The sequence below is a fragment of the Melanotaenia boesemani genome, chromosome 13 (genome assembly GCF_017639745.1).
Source record: "Melanotaenia boesemani isolate fMelBoe1 chromosome 13, fMelBoe1.pri, whole genome shotgun sequence".
Lineage (NCBI taxonomy): Eukaryota > Metazoa > Chordata > Actinopteri > Atheriniformes > Melanotaeniidae > Melanotaenia > Melanotaenia boesemani.
Window position 1 is genome coordinate 293340 of NC_055694.1, and position 19069 is coordinate 312408.

The 19069-nt window shown below is 42.8% G+C and overlaps 1 protein-coding gene across 1 annotated transcript in view; it reads left to right on the forward strand.

Moving 5' to 3' along the window:
* cacna1fb (calcium channel, voltage-dependent, L type, alpha 1F subunit) overlaps positions 1-19069 on the forward strand; it is a 137415-nt gene that overhangs the window by 32626 nt on the left and 85720 nt on the right. The window contains exons 6-9 of the mRNA XM_042003786.1: positions 10417-10655; positions 12971-13071; positions 14349-14454; positions 15712-15851. Coding sequence (XP_041859720.1) covers positions 10417-10655; positions 12971-13071; positions 14349-14454; positions 15712-15851 — 586 coding nt within the window. The remainder of the gene's footprint in view (positions 1-10416; positions 10656-12970; positions 13072-14348; positions 14455-15711; positions 15852-19069) is intronic.

Genomic DNA, 19069 nt, shown 5'->3' on the forward strand with positions numbered 1-19069 from the left:
ACCTGGAATCTATCTGACTACACCTGGAATCTGACCAACTACACCTGTAATCTATCTGACTACACCTGGAATCTGACTATACCTAAAATCTGACTAACTACACCTGGAATCTGACTAACTACACCTGGAATCTATTTGACTACACCTGGAATCTGACTAACTACACCTGGAATCTATCTGACTACACCTGGAATCTGACTAACTACACCTGGAATCTGACTCACTACACCTGGAATCTATCTGACTACACCTGGAATCTGACTAACTACACCTGGAATCTATCTGACTACACCTGGAATCTCACTATATCTAAAATCTGACTAACTACACCTGGAATCTGACTAACTACACCTGGAATCTATCTGACTACACCTGGAATCTGACTATACCTGAATTCTGACTAACTACACCTGGAATCTATCTGACTACACCGGGAATCTCACTATATCTAAAATCTGACTAACTACACCTGGAATCTGACTAACTACACCTGGAATCTATCTGACTACACCTGGAATCTGACTAACTACACCTGGAATCTATCTGACTACACCTGGAATCTGACTAACTACACCTGGAATCTGACTAACTACACCTGGAATCTATCTGACTACACCTGGAATCTGACTATACCTAAAATCTGACTAACTACACCTGGAATCTGACTAACTACACCTGGAATCTATCTGACTACACCTGGAATCTATCTGACTACACCTGGAATCTGACTATACCTAAAATCTGACTAACTACACCTGGAATCTGACTAACTACACCTGGAATCTATTTGACTACACCTGGAATCTGACTAACTACACCTGGAATCTGACTCACTACACCTGGAATCTATCTGACTACACCTGGAATCTGACTAACTACACCTGGAATCTGACTAACTACACCTGGAATCTGACTAACTACGCCTGGAATCCATCTGACTACACCTGGAATCTGACTAACTACGCCTGGAATCTATCTGACTACACCTGGAATCTGACTATACCTGAATTCTGACTAACTACACCTGGAATCTATTTGACTACACCTGGAATCTGACTAACTACACCTGGAATCTATCTGACTACACCTGGAATCTGACTAACTACACCTGGAATCTGACTCACTACACCTGGAATCTATCTGACTACACCTGGAATCTGACTAACTACACCTGGAATCTATCTGACTACACCTGGAATCTGACTAACTACACCTGGAATCTATCTGACTACACCTGGAATCTGACTAACTACACCTGGAATCTATCTGACTACACCTGGAATCTGACTATACCTGAATTCTGACTAACTACACCTGGAATCTATCTGACTACACCGGGAATCTCACTATATCTAAAATCTGACTAACTACACCTGGAATCTGACTAACTACACCTGGAATCTATCTGACTACACCTGGAATCTGACTAACTACACCTGGAATCTATCTGACTACACCTGGAATCTGACTATACCTAAAATCTGACTAACTACACCTGGAATCTATCTGACTACACCTGGAATCTGACCAACTACACCTGTAATCTATCTGACTACACCTGGAATCTGACTATACCTAAAATCTGACTAACTACACCTGGAATCTGACTAACTACACCTGGAATCTATTTGACTACACCTGGAATCTGACTAACTACACCTGGAATCTATCTGACTACACCTGGAATCTGACTAACTACACCTGGAATCTGACTCACTACACCTGGAATCTATCTGACTACACCTGGAATCTGACTAACTACACCTGGAATCTATCTGACTACACCTGGAATCTCACTATATCTAAAATCTGACTAACTACACCTGGAATCTGACTAACTACACCTGGAATCTATCTGACTACACCTGGAATCTGACTATACCTGAATTCTGACTAACTACACCTGGAATCTATCTGACTACACCGGGAATCTCACTATATCTAAAATCTGACTAACTACACCTGGAATCTGACTAACTACACCTGGAATCTATCTGACTACACCTGGAATCTGACTAACTACACCTGGAATCTATCTGACTACACCTGGAATCTGACTAACTACACCTGGAATCTGACTAACTACACCTGGAATCTATCTGACTACACCTGGAATCTGACTATACCTAAAATCTGACTAACTACACCTGGAATCTGACTAACTACACCTGGAATCTATCTGACTACACCTGGAATCTATCTGACTACACCTGGAATCTGACTATACCTAAAATCTGACTAACTACACCTGGAATCTGACTAACTACACCTGGAATCTATTTGACTACACCTGGAATCTGACTAACTACACCTGGAATCTGACTCACTACACCTGGAATCTATCTGACTACACCTGGAATCTGACTAACTACACCTGGAATCTGACTAACTACACCTGGAATCTGACTAACTACGCCTGGAATCCATCTGACTAAACCTGGAATCTGACTAACTACGCCTGGAATCTATCTGACTACACCTGGAATCTGACTATACCTGAATTCTGACTAACTACACCTGGAATCTATTTGACTACACCTGGAATCTGACTAACTACACCTGGAATCTATCTGACTACACCTGGAATCTGACTAACTACACCTGGAATCTGACTCACTACACCTGGAATCTATCTGACTACACCTGGAATCTGACTAACTACACCTGGAATCTATCTGACTACACCTGGAATCTGACTAACTACACCTGGAATCTATCTGACTACACCTGGAATCTGACTAACTACACCTGGAATCTATCTGACTACACCTGGAATCTGACTAACTACACCTTGAATCTGACTAACTACACCTGGAATCTATCTGACTACACCTGGAATCTGACTATACCTAAAATCTGACTAACTACACCTGGAATCTGACTAACTACACCTGGAATCTATCTGACTACACCTGGAATCTGACTAACTACACCTGGAATCTATCTGACTACACCTGGAATCTGACTAACTACACCTGGAATCTGACTAACTACACCTGGAATCTATCTGACTACACCTGGAATCTGACTATACCTAAAATCTGACTAACTACACCTGGAATCTGACTAACTACACCTGGAATCTATCTGACTACACCTGGAATTTGACTAACTACACCTGGAATCTATCTGACTACACCTGGAATCTGACTAACTACACCTGGAATCTGACTAACTACACCTGGAATCTATCTGACTACACCTGGAATCTGACTATACCTAAAATCTGACTAACTACACCTGGAATCTGACTAACTACACCTGGAATCTATCTGAATACACCTGGAATCTGACTAACTACACCTGGAATCTATCTGACTACACCTGGAATCTGACTATACCTAAAATCTGACTAACTACACCTGGAATCTGACTAACTACACCTGGAATCTATTTGACTACACCTGGAATCTGACTAACTACACCTGGAATCTGACTAACTACAACTGGAATCCATCTGACTACACCTGGAATCTATCTGACTACACCTGGAATCTGACTAACTACACCTGGAATCTGACTAACTACACCTGGAATCTGACTAACTACGCCTGGAATCTATCTGACTACACCTGGAATCTGACTATACCTGAATTCTGACTAACTACACCTGGAATCTATCTGACTACACCTGGAATCTCACTATATCTAAAATCTGACTAACTACACCTGGAATCTGACTAACTACACCTGGAATCTATCTGACTACACCTGGAATCTGACTATACCTAAAATCTGACTAACTACACCTGGAATCTGACTAACTACACCTGGAATCTATCTGACTACACCTGGAATCTGACTATACCTAAAATCTGACTAACTACACCTGGAATCTATCTGACTACACCTGGAATCTGACCAACTACACCTGGAATCTGACTAACTACACCTGGAATCTGTCTGACTACACCTGGAATCTGACTAACTACACCTTGAATCTGACTACACCTGGAATCTGTCTGACTACATCTGGAATCTGACTACACCTGGAATCTGTCTAACTACATCTGGAATCTGACTAACTACACCTGGAATCTGACTAACTACACCTGAAATCTGTCTAACTACACCTGGAATCTGACCCCACCTGGAATCTGACTAACTCCACTTGGAATCTGACTAACTACACCTGGAATCTGACTACACCTGAAATCTGACTAACTCCACCTGGAATGTGGCTGAATCTGATTGAATTAGTGTATAAGACTGAAAACAATCAATATGAAAATTGTCAGACTCGAGATTTTTCTCTAACATGAACTAAACTGACATCTCAGAGTTTGATCTCTGAAACGGCCAATCAGATGTCAGATCTTCATCCTCTGAGCCGACAGATGATGCAACCACAGTCAGTTTCCAACCTCCTTCAGTAAAACGTACCAGCTGTGTGATGGCGTGTTTTCCCACTGACCTTGAACGCATCGTCAGGGTGCCTCTTTCTACCTGCCTGTAAACAAACCAACAGCTGGATGCAGCACCAAGGAATTCTGGGAAACAGGAAATCTAGGAAATGACTTCACACGGAGGACATAATCTCACCCTGCGTGTGTGCATGTGTGTGACAGTGGAGGCTTTTTGCAGCGTTGTGAGGACGTATTGGTGAATGTGTTGGGGTCTGATTGGGGGGGTGTCAGGTGTTTGATTTGTGCGTGATGCTGCGTTCGGTCCTCACATGTCTGGAAAGATAATGTGTGCATGTGTGTCCTCAGGTTTTAACACATAAATCACGGCCTACATCACACACACATGGATCTGGGTCACAGCTGTTCACTACAATATTCACTCTGGAATTTGTCACTTCTCCTCTTTCAGCTCATTTTCCCTTCCTCTCTTCTCTCTATCCATCCTCGTCTCCTGAGTGACCTTGCAGGAAAACACAAAGATGATAAACCGTGTTAACCAATCACAGTTTGTTTAGAAGAGTAAATCTTCAGCCCATGAGCAAATTTTGAGCATTGTGTTTTCTTTACTTTATGTTGTCCTTGCAATGGCACTTTTATATATTTTTTATTTTGTTTTGTGCTGAAATAAAGACTCAATCAATTAATCAATCAATCAAATGTTTGTCGACATTTTTATTCATGAAAATATAGCGAAGCCTTGAATGTCAGAACACCTCCAACTCATTTTCTGCTTTTTTGTTTTTATCCAACCCAGTCTGTAACAGCTTTTAATCCCAGTATAAACCAGTCTTTAACAGCTTTTAATCCCAGTATAAACCAGTCTGTAACAGCTTTTAATTCCAGTATAAACCAGTCTGTAACAGCTTTTAATCCCAGTATAAACCAGTCTGTAACAGCTTTTAATCCCAGTATAAACCAGTCTGTAGCAGCTTTTAATCCCAGTATAAACCAGTCTGTAACAGTTTATAATCCCAGTATAAACCAGTCTGTAACAGCTTTTAATCCCAGTATAAACCAGTCTGTAACAGCTTTTAATCCCAGTATAAACCTGTCTGTAACAGCTTTTAATCCCAGTATAAACCAGTCTGTAACAGCTTTTAATCCCAGTATAAACCAGTCTGTAGCAGCTTTTAATCCCAGTATAAACCAGTCTGTAGCAGCTTTTAATCCCATTATAAACCAGTCTGTTGCAGCTTTTAATCCCAGTATAAACCGGTCTGTAGCAGCTTTTAATCCCAGTATAAACCGGTCTGTAACAGCTTTTAATCCCAGTATAAACCGGTCTGTAACAGCTTTTAATCCCAGTATAAACCAGTCTGTAACAGCTTTTAATCCCAGTATAAACCAGTCTGTAGCAACTTTTAATCCCAGTATGAACCAGTCTGTAACAGCTTTTAATCCCAGTATAAACCGGTCTGTAACAGCTTTTAATCCCAGTATAAACAGTCTCTAACAACTTTTAATCCCAGTATAAACCAGTCTGTAGCAATTTTTAATCCCAGTATAAACCAGTCTGTAGCAGCTTTTAATCCCAGTACAAACCAGTGTGTAACAGCTTTTAATCTCAGTATAAACCAGTCTGTAGCAGCTTTTAATCCCAGTATAAACCAGTCTGTAGCAGCTTTTAATCCCAGTATAAACCAGTGTGTAACAGCTTTTAATCCCAGTATAAACCAATCTGTAGCAGCTTTTAATCCCAGTATAAACCAATCTGTAACAGCTTTTAATCCCAGTATAAACCAGTCTGTAGCAACTTTTAATCCCAGTATAAACCAGTCTGTAACAGCTTTTAAACCCAGTATAAACCAGTCTGTCGCAGCTTTTAATCCCAGTATAAACCAGTCTGTAACAGCTTTTAATCCCATTATAAACCAGTCTGTAGCAGTTTTTAATCCCAGTATAAACCAGTCTGTAACAGCTTTTAATCCCAGTATAAACCAGTCTGTAGCAACTTTTAATCCCAGTATAAACCAGTCTGTAACAGCTTTTAAACCCAGTATAAACCAGTCTGTCGCAGCTTTTAATCCCAGTATAAACCAGTCTGTAACAGCTTTTAATCCCATTATAAACCAGTCTGTAACAGCTTTTAAACCCAGTATAAACCAGTCTGTCGCAACTTTTAATCCCAGTATAAACCAGTCTGTAGCAGCTTTTATTCCCAGTATAAACCAGTCTGTAGCAGCTTTTAATCCCAGTATAAACCAGTCTGTAGCAGCTTTTAATCCCAGTATAAACCAGTCTGTAGCAGCTTTAAATCCCAGTATAAACTAGTCTGTAGCAGCTTTCAATCCCAGTATAAACCAGTCTGTAGCAGCTTTTAATCCCAGTATAAACCAGTCTGTAACAGCTTTTAATCCCAGTATAAACCAGTCTGTAACAGCTTTTAATCCCAGTATAAACCAGTCTGTAGCAGCTTTTACTCCCAGTATAAACCAGTCTGTAACAGCTTTTAATCCCAGTATTAACCAGTCTGTAGCAGCTTTTAATCCCAGTATAAACCAGTCTGTAGCAGCTTTTAATCCCTGTATAAACCAGTCTGTATCAGCTTTTAATCCCAGTATAAACCAGTCTGTAGCAGCTTTTAATCCCAGTATAAACCAGTCTGTAGCGGCTTTTAATCCCAGTATAAACCAGTCTGTATCAGCTTTTAATCCCAGTATAAACCAGTCTGTAACAGCTTTTAATCCCAGTATAAACTAGTCTGTAACAGCTTTTAATCCCAGTATAAACCAGTCTGTAGCAGCTTTTAATCCCAGTATAAACCAGTCTGTAGCAGCTTTTAATCCCAGTATAAACCAGTCTGTATCAGCTTTTAATCCCAGTATAAACCAGTCTGTAACAGCTTTTAATCCCAGTATAAACTAGTCTGTAACAGCTTTTAATCCCAGTATAAACCAGTCTGTAGCTGCTTTTAATCCCAGTATAAACCAGTCTGTAGCAGCTTTTAATCCTAGTATAAACCAGTCTGTAACAGCTTTTAATCCCAGTATAAACTAGTCTGTAACAGCTTTTACTCCCAGTATAAACCAGTCTGTAACAGCTTTTAATCCCAGTATAAACCAGTCTGTAGCAGCTTTCAATCCCAGTATAAACCAGTCTGTAACAGCTTTTAATCCCAGTATAAACTAGTCTGTAACAGCTTTTAATCCCAGTATAAACCAGTCTGTAGCTGCTTTTAATCCCAGTGTAAACCAGTCTGTAGCAGCTTTTAATCCTAGTATAAACCAGTCTGTAACAGCTTTTAATCCCAGTATAAACTAGTCTGTAACAGCTTTTAATCCCAGTATAAACCAGTCTGTAGCAGCTTTTAATCCCAGTATAAACCAATCTGTAACAGCTTTTAATCCCAGTATAAACCAGTCTGTAGCAACTTTTAATCCCAGTATAAACCAGTCTGTAACAGCTTTTAAACCCAGTATAAACCAGTCTGTCGCAGCTTTTAATCCCAGTATAAACCAGTCTGTATCACCTTTTAATCCCATTATAAACCAGTCTGTAGCAGTTTTTAATCCCAGTATAAACCAGTCTGTAACAGCTTTTAATCCCAGTATGAACCAGTCTGTCGCAGCTTTTAATCCCAGTATAAACCAGTCTGTAACAGCTTTTAATCCCAGTATAAACCAGTCTGTAGCAGCTTTTATTCCCAGTATAAACCAGTCTGTAGCAGCTTTTAATCCCAGTATAAACCAGTCTGTAGCAGCTTTTAATCCCAGTATAAACCAGTCTGTAGCAGCTTTAAATCCCAGTATAAACTAGTCTGTAGCAGCTTTCAATCCCAGTATAAACCAGTCTGTAGCAGCTTTTAATCCCAGTATAAACCAGTCTGTAACAGCTTTTAATCCCAGTATAAACCAGTCTGTAACAGCTTTTAATCCCAGTATAAACCAGTCTGTAGCAGCTTTTACTCCCAGTATAAACCAGTCTGTAACAGCTTTTAATCCCAGTATTAACCAGTCTGTAGCAGCTTTTAATCCCAGTATAAACCAGTCTGTAACAGCTTTTAATCCCAGTATAAACCAGTCTGTAGCAGCTTTTAATCCCAGTATAAACCAGTCTGTAACAGCTTTTAATCCCAGTATAAACCAGTCTGTAACAGCTTTTAATCCCAGTATAAACCAGTCTGTATCAGCTTTTAATCCCAGTATAAACCAGTCTGTAGCAGCTTTTAATCCCAGTATAAACCAGTGTGTAGCAGCTGTCAGACTGGGAGGTAAAATGATGTAAAATGAATGTATGAATAGATTTAGCAGCATAAAGGTCGACCAGAAGAAGAAAACAGAATTTATTACTAACAGAACTTTGTAGAAATAACACACAGACCAACAGTGACCAAACCTTTTCTCATCTCATCGTTCTCTCAAGTCTTGGCTTTCAGGAGAAAAAATATTGTTATTGAAACAAACACACAACAGAAACTATTTCCATGTTTCCACTTTTTCCTCATTTCCAGTTATTCCTGCTACTATTTACCTGCTATCCTCACTAAACCAACTCCAGCTCAGCTGCTTTGTGGCGCCACCGTGCATCAGAAACGTCTTCTTGGCTTTATTCCAGCCATAGAGGAGCATTATTTTTCTTCTTTTCACACACACATAGAACTTTCTGCTCACTGGTTGATCTTTGGCTGCTCCTGATTGGACGTTACCGTCAATCTAAGCTCTCTGATTGGTGGAAAGTCTGACAGGAAGTGGCTTCATCATCATGTCCAGGTCTAAATAGAGGTCTCTTAGCAACATAGTAGTGATGTTTTTATGGTGAAATGTGATAAATAATGCTGTTATCATGGATCATTGTGGATTTACCAGATAGAGTCTCTGAATAAAACTACATTTAGTGGCTGGATTGTAAACCTCCTGGACGGGATAGAAATGCTGGAAAACTTCTGTAGATCAGCTAAAGGGCAAAATATCCATCACATTTACCCCACAGAGCTACACACCACCGCTCCTGAGATGCTGTTGGTGATGATGGAACAGATCTGGTGGAGGTTAAAGGGTTAATCAGCTGGTTTGAGCTGATTTTAATTCCACATCTTAGATGAGACAGAAGTCCAGACACCCATTTACTAAATCTGATTTTACTGTCAGCTCAGTACATGTAGTTCTGATCCACATTCACCTCCTGTTGAAAAAAATGTACTTGAATGAGCCAAAAGCAGCGTAAAGACAACTGAACCTGGGAGCTGGTTCCACAGAGAGATCTGACGGTTCTGCCTCCCAGTCTACCTTTAGAACCTCTAGGAACCACCAGTAAACCAGTGAAGTGCTCTGATGGGAAAATCTGGAACTCTGGGGTCTTTAAGGCCCAAGTGGATCTAAGTTAGTCTCTAACAGTCACCCTCTGCACACTGTCATCAGTGCACAGAGAAGCCTGACCAGTACCAGGCTGCTCCTCCCCAAGAGTAGGACCAACCGGCTCAGAGACTCCTTTGTCCCCCGAGCCATCAAACTGTACAACTCTGCATTAGGCAGGAGGGGGAGAAGGAGGGGGGAGAGGGAGGGGGAGAAGGAGGGGGGAGAGGGAGGTGTGCAGTCCGCCTGATACAACACATGCACAATAACCCATACAAACAGTTGTAATAACTTATACGTGTAATAGTGAACTGGGAATCTGTACCACCTCTACTGTGTGCAATGCTTGTTTATATTGTTTTATTAACTTATCTTATTGTTATTATTGTTATATTTATTGCATTCTATTTGCCTCTATTTTGCTTTGTACTTGTATTATTGTGTCTTGTGCTTGTCCTGCTTTACTGTTGGTGTTGTATTTGCTGCTGGTACCCAAATTTCCCTGAGGGCTCTCTGAAGGGATTAATAAAGTATTTCTATTCTATTCTATTCTATTCTATTCTATTCTATTCTATTCTATTCTATTCTATTCTATTCTAACTCTGCTTTCCTCTTTATTCTTCCACTGTTTAAAACAATGTTTTCAGTCAATACTCAGTGAAAGCTGTAGGTTTGACCTGAGCAACATTGCCAACTGCATGTCTGCTGTTTGTCTACAGGTGGTGGTCGTAATGGCTACAGCAGAGGAGAGGATGGAGAGGATGGAGGTGGGGAGGAGGAAGAAGAGGAAGAGGGAGGAGAGGGGGGAGGAGGAGAAAAGGAAGGAAGTGAGGAGTGGGATGAGGAGCTGGATGGAGGGAATGAGGGCGGAGTCAGGATGACGAGAACTGATACCCTTCACTCAACCACGAGTTCCACTGGAACACAGAGAAGACGAGGACAGCACGCCAAGAAACAGGTGAGAAGAACCTTTTAGATCCACGTCCCCCATCCTCTTCATCACGTCCACCTTCTACTACCAGGTCGTCCTCTTCATCAGGACTGCTTACTAGTACCGGGTCGTCCTCGTCATCCGGACCACCTTCTAGAACCGGGTCGTCCTCTTCATCGGGTCCACCTTCTAATACCGAGTCATCCTCTTCATATTGTCCACCTTCTAGTACCGGGTCATCGTCTTCGTCAGGACCACCTTCGAGAACCGAGTCATCCTCTTCATCATGTCCGTCTTCTAGTACCAGGTCGTCCTCTTCATCAGGACCACCTTCTAGAACCGGGTCGTCCTCTTCATCGGGTCCACCTTCTAGTACCGAGTCATCCTCTTCATCATGTCCACCTTCTAGTACCGGGTCATCGTCTTTCGTCAGGACCACCTTCGAGAACCGAGTCATCCTCTTCATCATGTCCGTCTTCTAGTACCAGGTTGTCCTCTTCATCATGTCCACCTTCTAGTACCGGGTTGTCCTCTTCATCAGGACCGCCTTCTAGTACCGGGTCTTCCTCTTCATCAGGACCGCCTTCTAGTACCGGGTCTTCCTCTTCATCAGGTCCGCCTTCTAGTACCGGGTCTTCCTCTTCATCAGGATCGCCTTCTAGTACCGGGTCGTCCTCTTCATCAGGTCCACCTTCTAGTACCGGGTCGTCCTCTTCATCAGGTCCACCTTCTAGTACCGGGTCGTCCTCTTCATCAGGACCGCCTTCTAGTACCAGGTCGTCCTCTTCATCAGGACTGCTTACTAGTACCGGGTCGTCCTCTTCATAGGGTCCACCTTCTAGTACCGGGTCTTCCTCTTCATCAGGACCGCCTTCTAGTACCGGGTCTTCCTCTTCATCAGTACCGCCTTCTAGTACCGGGTCTTCCTCTTCATCAGTACCGCCTTCTAGTACCGGGTCTTCCTCTTCATCAGGTCCACCTTCTAGTACCGGGTCTTCCTTTTCATCAGGACCGCCTTCTAGTACGGGGTCGTCCTCTTCATCAGGTCCACCTTCTAGTACCGGGTCGTCCTCTTCATCAGGTCCACCTTCTAGTACCGGGTCTTCCTCTTCAGCAGGACCGCCTTCTAGTACCGGGTCGTCCTCTTCATCAGGTCCACCTTCTGGTACCGGGTCGTCCTCTTCATCAGGTCCACCTTCTAGTACCGGGTCTTCCTCTTCATCAGGACCGCCTTCTAGTACCAGGTTGTCCTCTTCATCATGTCCACCTTCTAGTACCGGGTCGTCCTCTTCATCAGGACTGCTTACTAGTAACGGGTCGTCCTCTTCATAGGGTCCACCTTCTAGTACCGGGTCTTCCTCTTCATCAGGACCGCCTTCTAGTACCGGGTCTTCCTCTTCATCAGGTCCACCTTCTAGTACCGGGTCTTCCTCTTCATCAGGACCGCCTTCTAGTACCAGGTCGTCCTCTTCATCAGTACCGCCTTCTAGTACCGGGTCTTCCTCTTCATCAGGACCGCCTTCTAGTACAGGGTTGTCCTCTTTTCATCAGGACCGCCTTCTAGTGCCGGTCGTCCTCTTCATCATGTCCACCTTCTGGTACCAGGTCGTCCTCTTCATCAGGTCCATCTTCTGGTACCAGGTCGTCCTCTTCATCAGGTCCACCTTCTGGTACCGGGTCGTCTTCTTCATCAGGACTGCCTTCTAGTACCGGGTCATTATCATCATCATGTCCACCGTCTAGTACCGGGTCTTCCTCTTTATCAGGACCGCCTTCTAGTACCGGGTCGTCCTCTTCATCAGGTCCACCTTCTAGTACCGGGTCGTCCTCTTCATCATGTCCGCTTACTAGTACCGGGTTGTCCTCTTCATCAGGACCGCCTTCTAGTGCCGGTCCTCCTCTTCATCATGTCCACCTTCTGGTACCAGGTCGTCCTCTTCATCAGGTCCACCTTCTGGTACCGGGTCGTCCTCTTCAACAGGTCCACCTTCTGGTACCGGGTCGTCCTCTTCATCAGGTCCATCTTCTGGTACCGGGTCGTCCTCTTCATCAGGTCCACCTTCTAGTACCGGGTCGTCCTCTTCATCAGGTCCATCTTCTGGTACCAGGTTGTCCTCTTCATCAGGTCCATCTTCTGGTACCGGGTCGTCCTCTTCAACAGGTCCACCTTCTGGTACCAGGTCGTCCTCTTCATCAGGTCCATCTTCTGGTACCGGGTCGTCCTCTTCAACAGGTCCACCTTCTAGTACCGGGTCGTCCTCTTCATCAGGTCCAACCAATTCTTTGTTTGTGGCATATTCACGAAGTTGATCATGTAATGGATGATGTCACTTCCTCCTCAGGTGCAGGGCAGTAATCAGGTCCAGAGAGCTCCACGAGCGTTGTTCTGTCTGAAACTCAACAACCCAATCAGACGCGCTGCACTGTCTATCGTCGAGTGGAAGTATCCTTTTCTGACCAATCGACTGCCTCCATCAAGCTGCAGACCTCTGATAGCTAACTGGGTTATTAAGTGATTATTGATTATTGAAATCACATTAATTTGACAGGTTCTTTATTTCTAAGAATCTCTTACAAACCCAAAGATAACGGATGGTGCCATGACTGAGAGAAGACTTTTAAAAATATCAGCTGTGAAGGTCAGGACCAGAATCAAGAAGGAAAACTTCCATCAGCACCAGGACCAGGAAGGACTACCATCTTCCTGGACCGGTTGGGGGTGGGGGGACAGGAAAGAAGGGTCAACCAACAGCAGGATCCTAATCCAGGGATTTCTGCTGAGAAAGAGAGAAATGGAGATACTGTGGGATGATGGTATTAAAAGGCTAAAATCCACAAACAGCATTCGAACCAGTATGTTTTTATTTTCAAGGTTTGGGCGATATGCAAATTGAAGTGGGTCGAGTGAAGAGGGTAGGATGGAGGTGATGTGACCTTTGACCAGCCTTTCGAAGCACTTCATGATTATGGGTGTTAGTGCTACTGGGCGATAGCCATTCAAACGTGTTACTGTGGGTTTTGTCGGAACCGGGATGATTGCAGAGGCACATATAGCAGGAAGGCACAACAGCTTGCCGCAGGGAGATGCCCGATACAGTCACAGCGTACTCCTCAATATCAACCTCCTGGTGTTTGTTGGCAGCCTCTCTGAAAACGGACCAGTCAGTACATTCAAAGCAGCCCTGCAGTGCTGTTATGGCTCCCTTGGACCATAAACTCACCAGTTTTGAGGACGGCCTTGTTCTGGTGAGCAGGGGTCTGTATGCCGGCGTCAACATGACAGAGATGTGGTCTGATGATCCTAGGTGGGGGCGGGGGGCTGCTTTAAATGCTGCTTTGGTACTTGTGTATGCATGATCCAGTATGTTGTCACCTCTAGTTGCAAAGTCCACATGTTGGTAAAAATGAGGGAGAACCTTCGCCATGTTGGGCTGGTTGAAGTCCCCAGCAACAATGAAAACTCCCTCAGAATAGGTGCTTTGCAGATCGTTGATGTAGTGATAGAAGGTATCCAGGGCTGCTTTTGTATCTGCATCAGGGGGATGTAAACAGCAATGATGAATCTGACTGAGAATTCCCGTGGAAGATAGAAGGGGCGACATTTGACTGCTAAAACCTCAGTCTCCGGTGAGCAGGATTTCATGATGTCGGGGACGTTTCTGTGCAGATCAGACCTGCTGCTTTTTATTTTTCCTCTTTGTTTCCTGAACATGTCTCCAGACCGTTCGACATCTTCATCCTGTTGGCCATCTTTGCTAACTGCGTGGCTCTGGGAGTCTCCAAGCCATTTCCAGAGGATGACTCCAACTCCACCAACCACGACCTGGTAAGCACAAACAAGGCAGGAAGACCCGGAAACAGGTCTCAGACTTGGGCCTTCCCATGTGGACTGTAATGCTGACAGATCCCCCTTACTTCCAGTCTCTATTCTAAGCTAATCTGTACTGGGGACCACGCAGAGCTTGAGGTTTTCTGAAGCCTCCAGACTTCAGTCAGTCATGTGGTTGCTTCGCTCTGATTGGCTTTCCTCCAGAAAAAAGCTCCTCAGCTGGAGCCGTGGGGGTCACGATAAACGCTGGAGCAGCAGATGATTGACAGGTCTGTGATCAGTTCTGAGGAGTTTCTGCTCTGATGCTTCAGCTTGGATTGTCTCTCCACCTTCGTTTACAGTTGGGTTGTTCATGCAGTCACTTCCTGTTGGCGTGACGGCTCGGCCTCGCTCGCCAGCCCCACAGCGTTGCATTCAAACCCGGTGAAAACAGAGAAGCTCTGGTCTTCATGGAGGAAAGAGTAAATGCTGGAGATGCAGCTTCATGGAGTCCTTTTTAGCTGCTGAGAGAAAAGCCTGCAGCTCAGATCCAAGATTCAGTCTAATCTCTGTCCGTCTGACACGCAAACATCACAAACACTCCAACATTTAACTCTCACGCATCACCCTGGACACGGCTCACGTGTCAGGGCTTCAGCTTTGAGAAAAGTAGTCAAATTTTTACTGCTTTATTACAGTTTTACACGTGAGGACATGATTCAAAGGGTTTTTGGACATTTTCAATTAATTTAGAGGGAAGGGACTCAAACGGTTGAAAAGATGGACGTTTCTGTGATGCTGCAGTTCTGAGAGACACTGCGTGTTTGTCCACGTCTGCCAGATGGACAGATGGACACGTCTGATTTGGAGTAAAAGTTAATATTACAGGAGACGTGTCCTGATAATGATGATTGTCAGAAACTCGGTTTTCCGAACAATCCTTCCAGGAAAAAACAAGTTTTCATCATTCAGATACATGAGTCACATCATTTAGCTCCAAAACCTCATTTCCCCTCCACGTGTAGAGCTTCACATATGATCCACGCTTGATTAAACTGTAAATGTCATGTGGATCAAATGTGATCCAACATGGTTTTGGAATATATTCATGTGCTCCACACGTGATTCACATATTTTTCTGCAGGGGGAAGGTTCACACAGCAGATGAGATGGAGACCAAGACAAAAACCTGAATCAGACGCAGTTTAACATCCTGGAAAGAAGTTCGTGTCAGAAAGTAGTTCCTCTGTGTTCTGTTGGTTCTCTGTGTTTCAGGAACAAGTGGAGTATGTCTTCCTCATCATCTTCACTGTGGAGACCTTCCTGAAGATCCTAGCCTACGGTCTGGTGATGCATCCCAGCTCTTACATCCGGAACGGCTGGAACCTGCTGGACTTCGTTATTGTCATTGTCGGGTAAGAACTCTGATGGTTCTGACTTGGATGTCCTTGGACCAGTTCTGGGGACTGTAGATCTATAAGATGGCTTCATGAGTGGAAGTGTTTGAGACAGGAAACCAGTTCAAAGATGAGGTTCTGACCCATCTGTCACCTGCTGCACTTGTTCTGAGTCCTGCAGGTCTCGAGCTTTGTCCTCCATGTTGGTCTGTGTCCTCGCTGCAGGACACTGACGTGACTGGACCTCCTCGGGCGATGATGACGGTCCTGATGATAAAGCTTGTTGTCACAGTAAGGCAGCCTGAGGATGCCTTGTTCCAGTTTGAAATCAGCGAGGACAAGGAATGTGGGACACTGATCTCAGTTCAGGTTTATGTTTGGTCAGGGTTCTGATAGCAGAGTCCAGTCAGGATCTTCACTATAAAGATTTCTTCTTGTTCTTTTTCTTGTTCTTTATTTTCAGAACCTGGAGGTAAAGCTGAGAAACTGAAGTAACAGGAAGTCTTAGCACCAAATTTAATCTGAAGGGATGTTTATTAGAGCCCGGCGAGACCTCGGCTGGTCTGTGTGAGGTCTGAGGGGAGGGTCAATCTATCTTGTTTGATCATGTCTGTAGCTTCAGTTCTGAGCTGAATAGAGGCTGAATTGTACCGAGATGTTAACCTGAAACCAACAATATTACAGACTACAGTGTTACAGAGTTTGCATGATGCTGGGATTTACTGCTGATGTTTACAGAGAAAATGTCCTCACTGAGCAAATCTGGACCATGTGACATCTTTGTTCCATTTTAATTTACGGTCTGAAATAAGTCAGTGTTAAGAGGGTCACAGACTCCAACCTCCCTCAGGTCAAAGATGAGCTCCAGTTTTTGCACCTTTGAGAATGAGATGGTGACTGTCACATCAGACTTTAAAGTTGGTGATCTCATCCTAATACACTGAGTAAAGTAAAATGGAATGAGTAAGGTAGTCCTAAGAATGAGTAAAGTAGTCCTAGGAATGAATAAAGTAATCCTAGGAATGAGTGAAGTAGTCCTAGGAATGAGTACAGTTGTTCTAGGAATGAGTAAAGTAATCCCAGGAATGAGTAAAGTAGTCCTAGGAATGAGTAAAGTAGTCCTAGGATTGAGTAGAGTTGTTCTAGGAATGAGTAAAGTAATCCTAGGATTGAGTAGAGTTGTTCTAGGAATTAGTAAAGTAATCCTAGGAATGAGTAGAGTTGTTCTAGGAATAAGTAAAGTAATCCTAGGAATGAGTAACATAGTCCTAGGAATGAGTAAAGTAATGCTAGGAATGAGTAAAGTAGTCCTAGGAATGAGTAAAGTAATCCTAGGAATGAGTAGAGTTGTTCTAGGAATGAATAAAGTAATCCTAGGAATAAGGAACATAGTCCTAGGAATGAGTAAAGTAATGCTAGGAATGAGTAAAGTAGTCCTAGGAATGAGTAAAGTAATCCTAGGAATGAGTAAAGTAGTCCTAGGAATGAGTAAAGTAGTCCTAGGAGTGAGTAAAGTAGTCCTAGGAATGAATAACATAGTCCTAGGAATGACTAAAGTAATGCTAGGAATGAGTAAAGTAGTCCTAGGAATGAGTAAAGTAGTCCTAGGAATGAGTAAAGTAGTCCTAGGAGTGAGTAAAGTAGTCCTAGGAATGAACAAAGTAATCCTAGGAATGAGTGAAGTAATCCTAGGAATGAGTAACATAGTCCTAGGAATGACTAAAGTAATGCTAGGAATGAGTAAAGTAGTCCTAGGAATGAGTAAAGTAGTCCTAGGAATGAGTAAAGTAATCCTAGGAATGAGTAGAGTTGTTCTAGGTATGAGTAAAGCAATCCTAGGAATGAGTAAAGTAGTCCTAGGAATGAGTAAAGTAGTCCTAGGAATGAGTAGAGTTGTTCTAGGAATGAGTAAAGTAATCCTAGGAATGAGTAAAGTAATGCTAGGAATGAGTAAAGTAGTCCTAGGAATGAGTAAAGTAATCCTAGGAATGAGTAAAGTAGTCCTAGGAATGAATAAAGTAGTCCTAGGAATAAGTAAAGTAGTCCTAGGAATATGTAGAGTAGTCCTAGGAATGAACAAAGTAATCCTAGGAATGAGTTAAGTAATCCTAGGAATGAGTGAAGTAGTCCTAGAAATGAGTAAAGAATTCCTAGGAATGAGTAACATAGTCCTAGGAATGAGTAAAGTAGTCCTAGGAATGAGTAAAGTAGTCCTAGGAGTGAGTAAAGTAGTCCTAGGAATGAACAAAGTAATCCTAGGAATGAGTGAAGTAATCCTAGGAATCGGTAACATAGTCCTAGGAATGACTAAAGTAATGCTAGGAATGAGTAAAGTAGTCCTAGGAATGAGTAAAGTAGTCCTAGGAATGAGTAAAGTAATCCTAGGAATGAGTAGAGTTGTTCTAGGAATGAGTAAAGCAATCCTAGGAATGAGTAAAGTAGTCCTAGGAATGAGTAAAGTAGTCCTAGGAATGAGTAGAGTTGTTCTAGGAATGAGTAAAGTAATCCTAGGAATGAGTAACATAGTCCTAGGAATGAGTAAAGTAATGCTAGGAATGAGTAAAGTAGTCCTAGGAATGAGTAAAGTAATCCTAGGAATGAGTAAAGTAGTCCTAGGAATGAATAAAGTAGTCCTAGGAATAAGTAAAGTAGTCCTAGGAATGAGTAGAGTAGTCCTAGGAATGAACAAAGTAATCCTAGGAATGAGTTAAGTAATCCTAGGAATGACTAAAGTAGTCCTAGGAATGAATAAAGTAGTCCTAGGGGTGAGTAAAGTAGTTCTAGAAATGAATAAAGTAATCCTGGGAAAGAGTAAAGTAATCCTAGGAATGAGTAACATAGTCCTAAGAATGAGTAAAGTAGTTCTAGGAATGAGTAAAGTAAGCCTAGGAATAAGTAAAGTAATCCTAGGAATGAATAAAGTAATCCTAGGAATGAGTAAAGTAGTCCTAGGAATGAATAAAGTAGTCCTAGGGGTGAGTAAAGTAGTTCTAGGAATGAATAAAGTAATCCTGGGAAAGAGTAAAGTAATCCTAGGAATGAGTAACATAGTCCTAAGAATGAGTAAAGTAGTTCTAGGAATGAGTAAAGTAATCCTAGGAATAAGTAAAGTAACCCTAGGAATGAATAAAGTAATCCTAGGAATGAGTAAAGTAGTCCTAGGAATGAATAAAGTAATCCTAGGAATGAGTAAAGTAGTCCTAGTAATGAGTAGAGTTGTTCTAGGAATGAGTAAA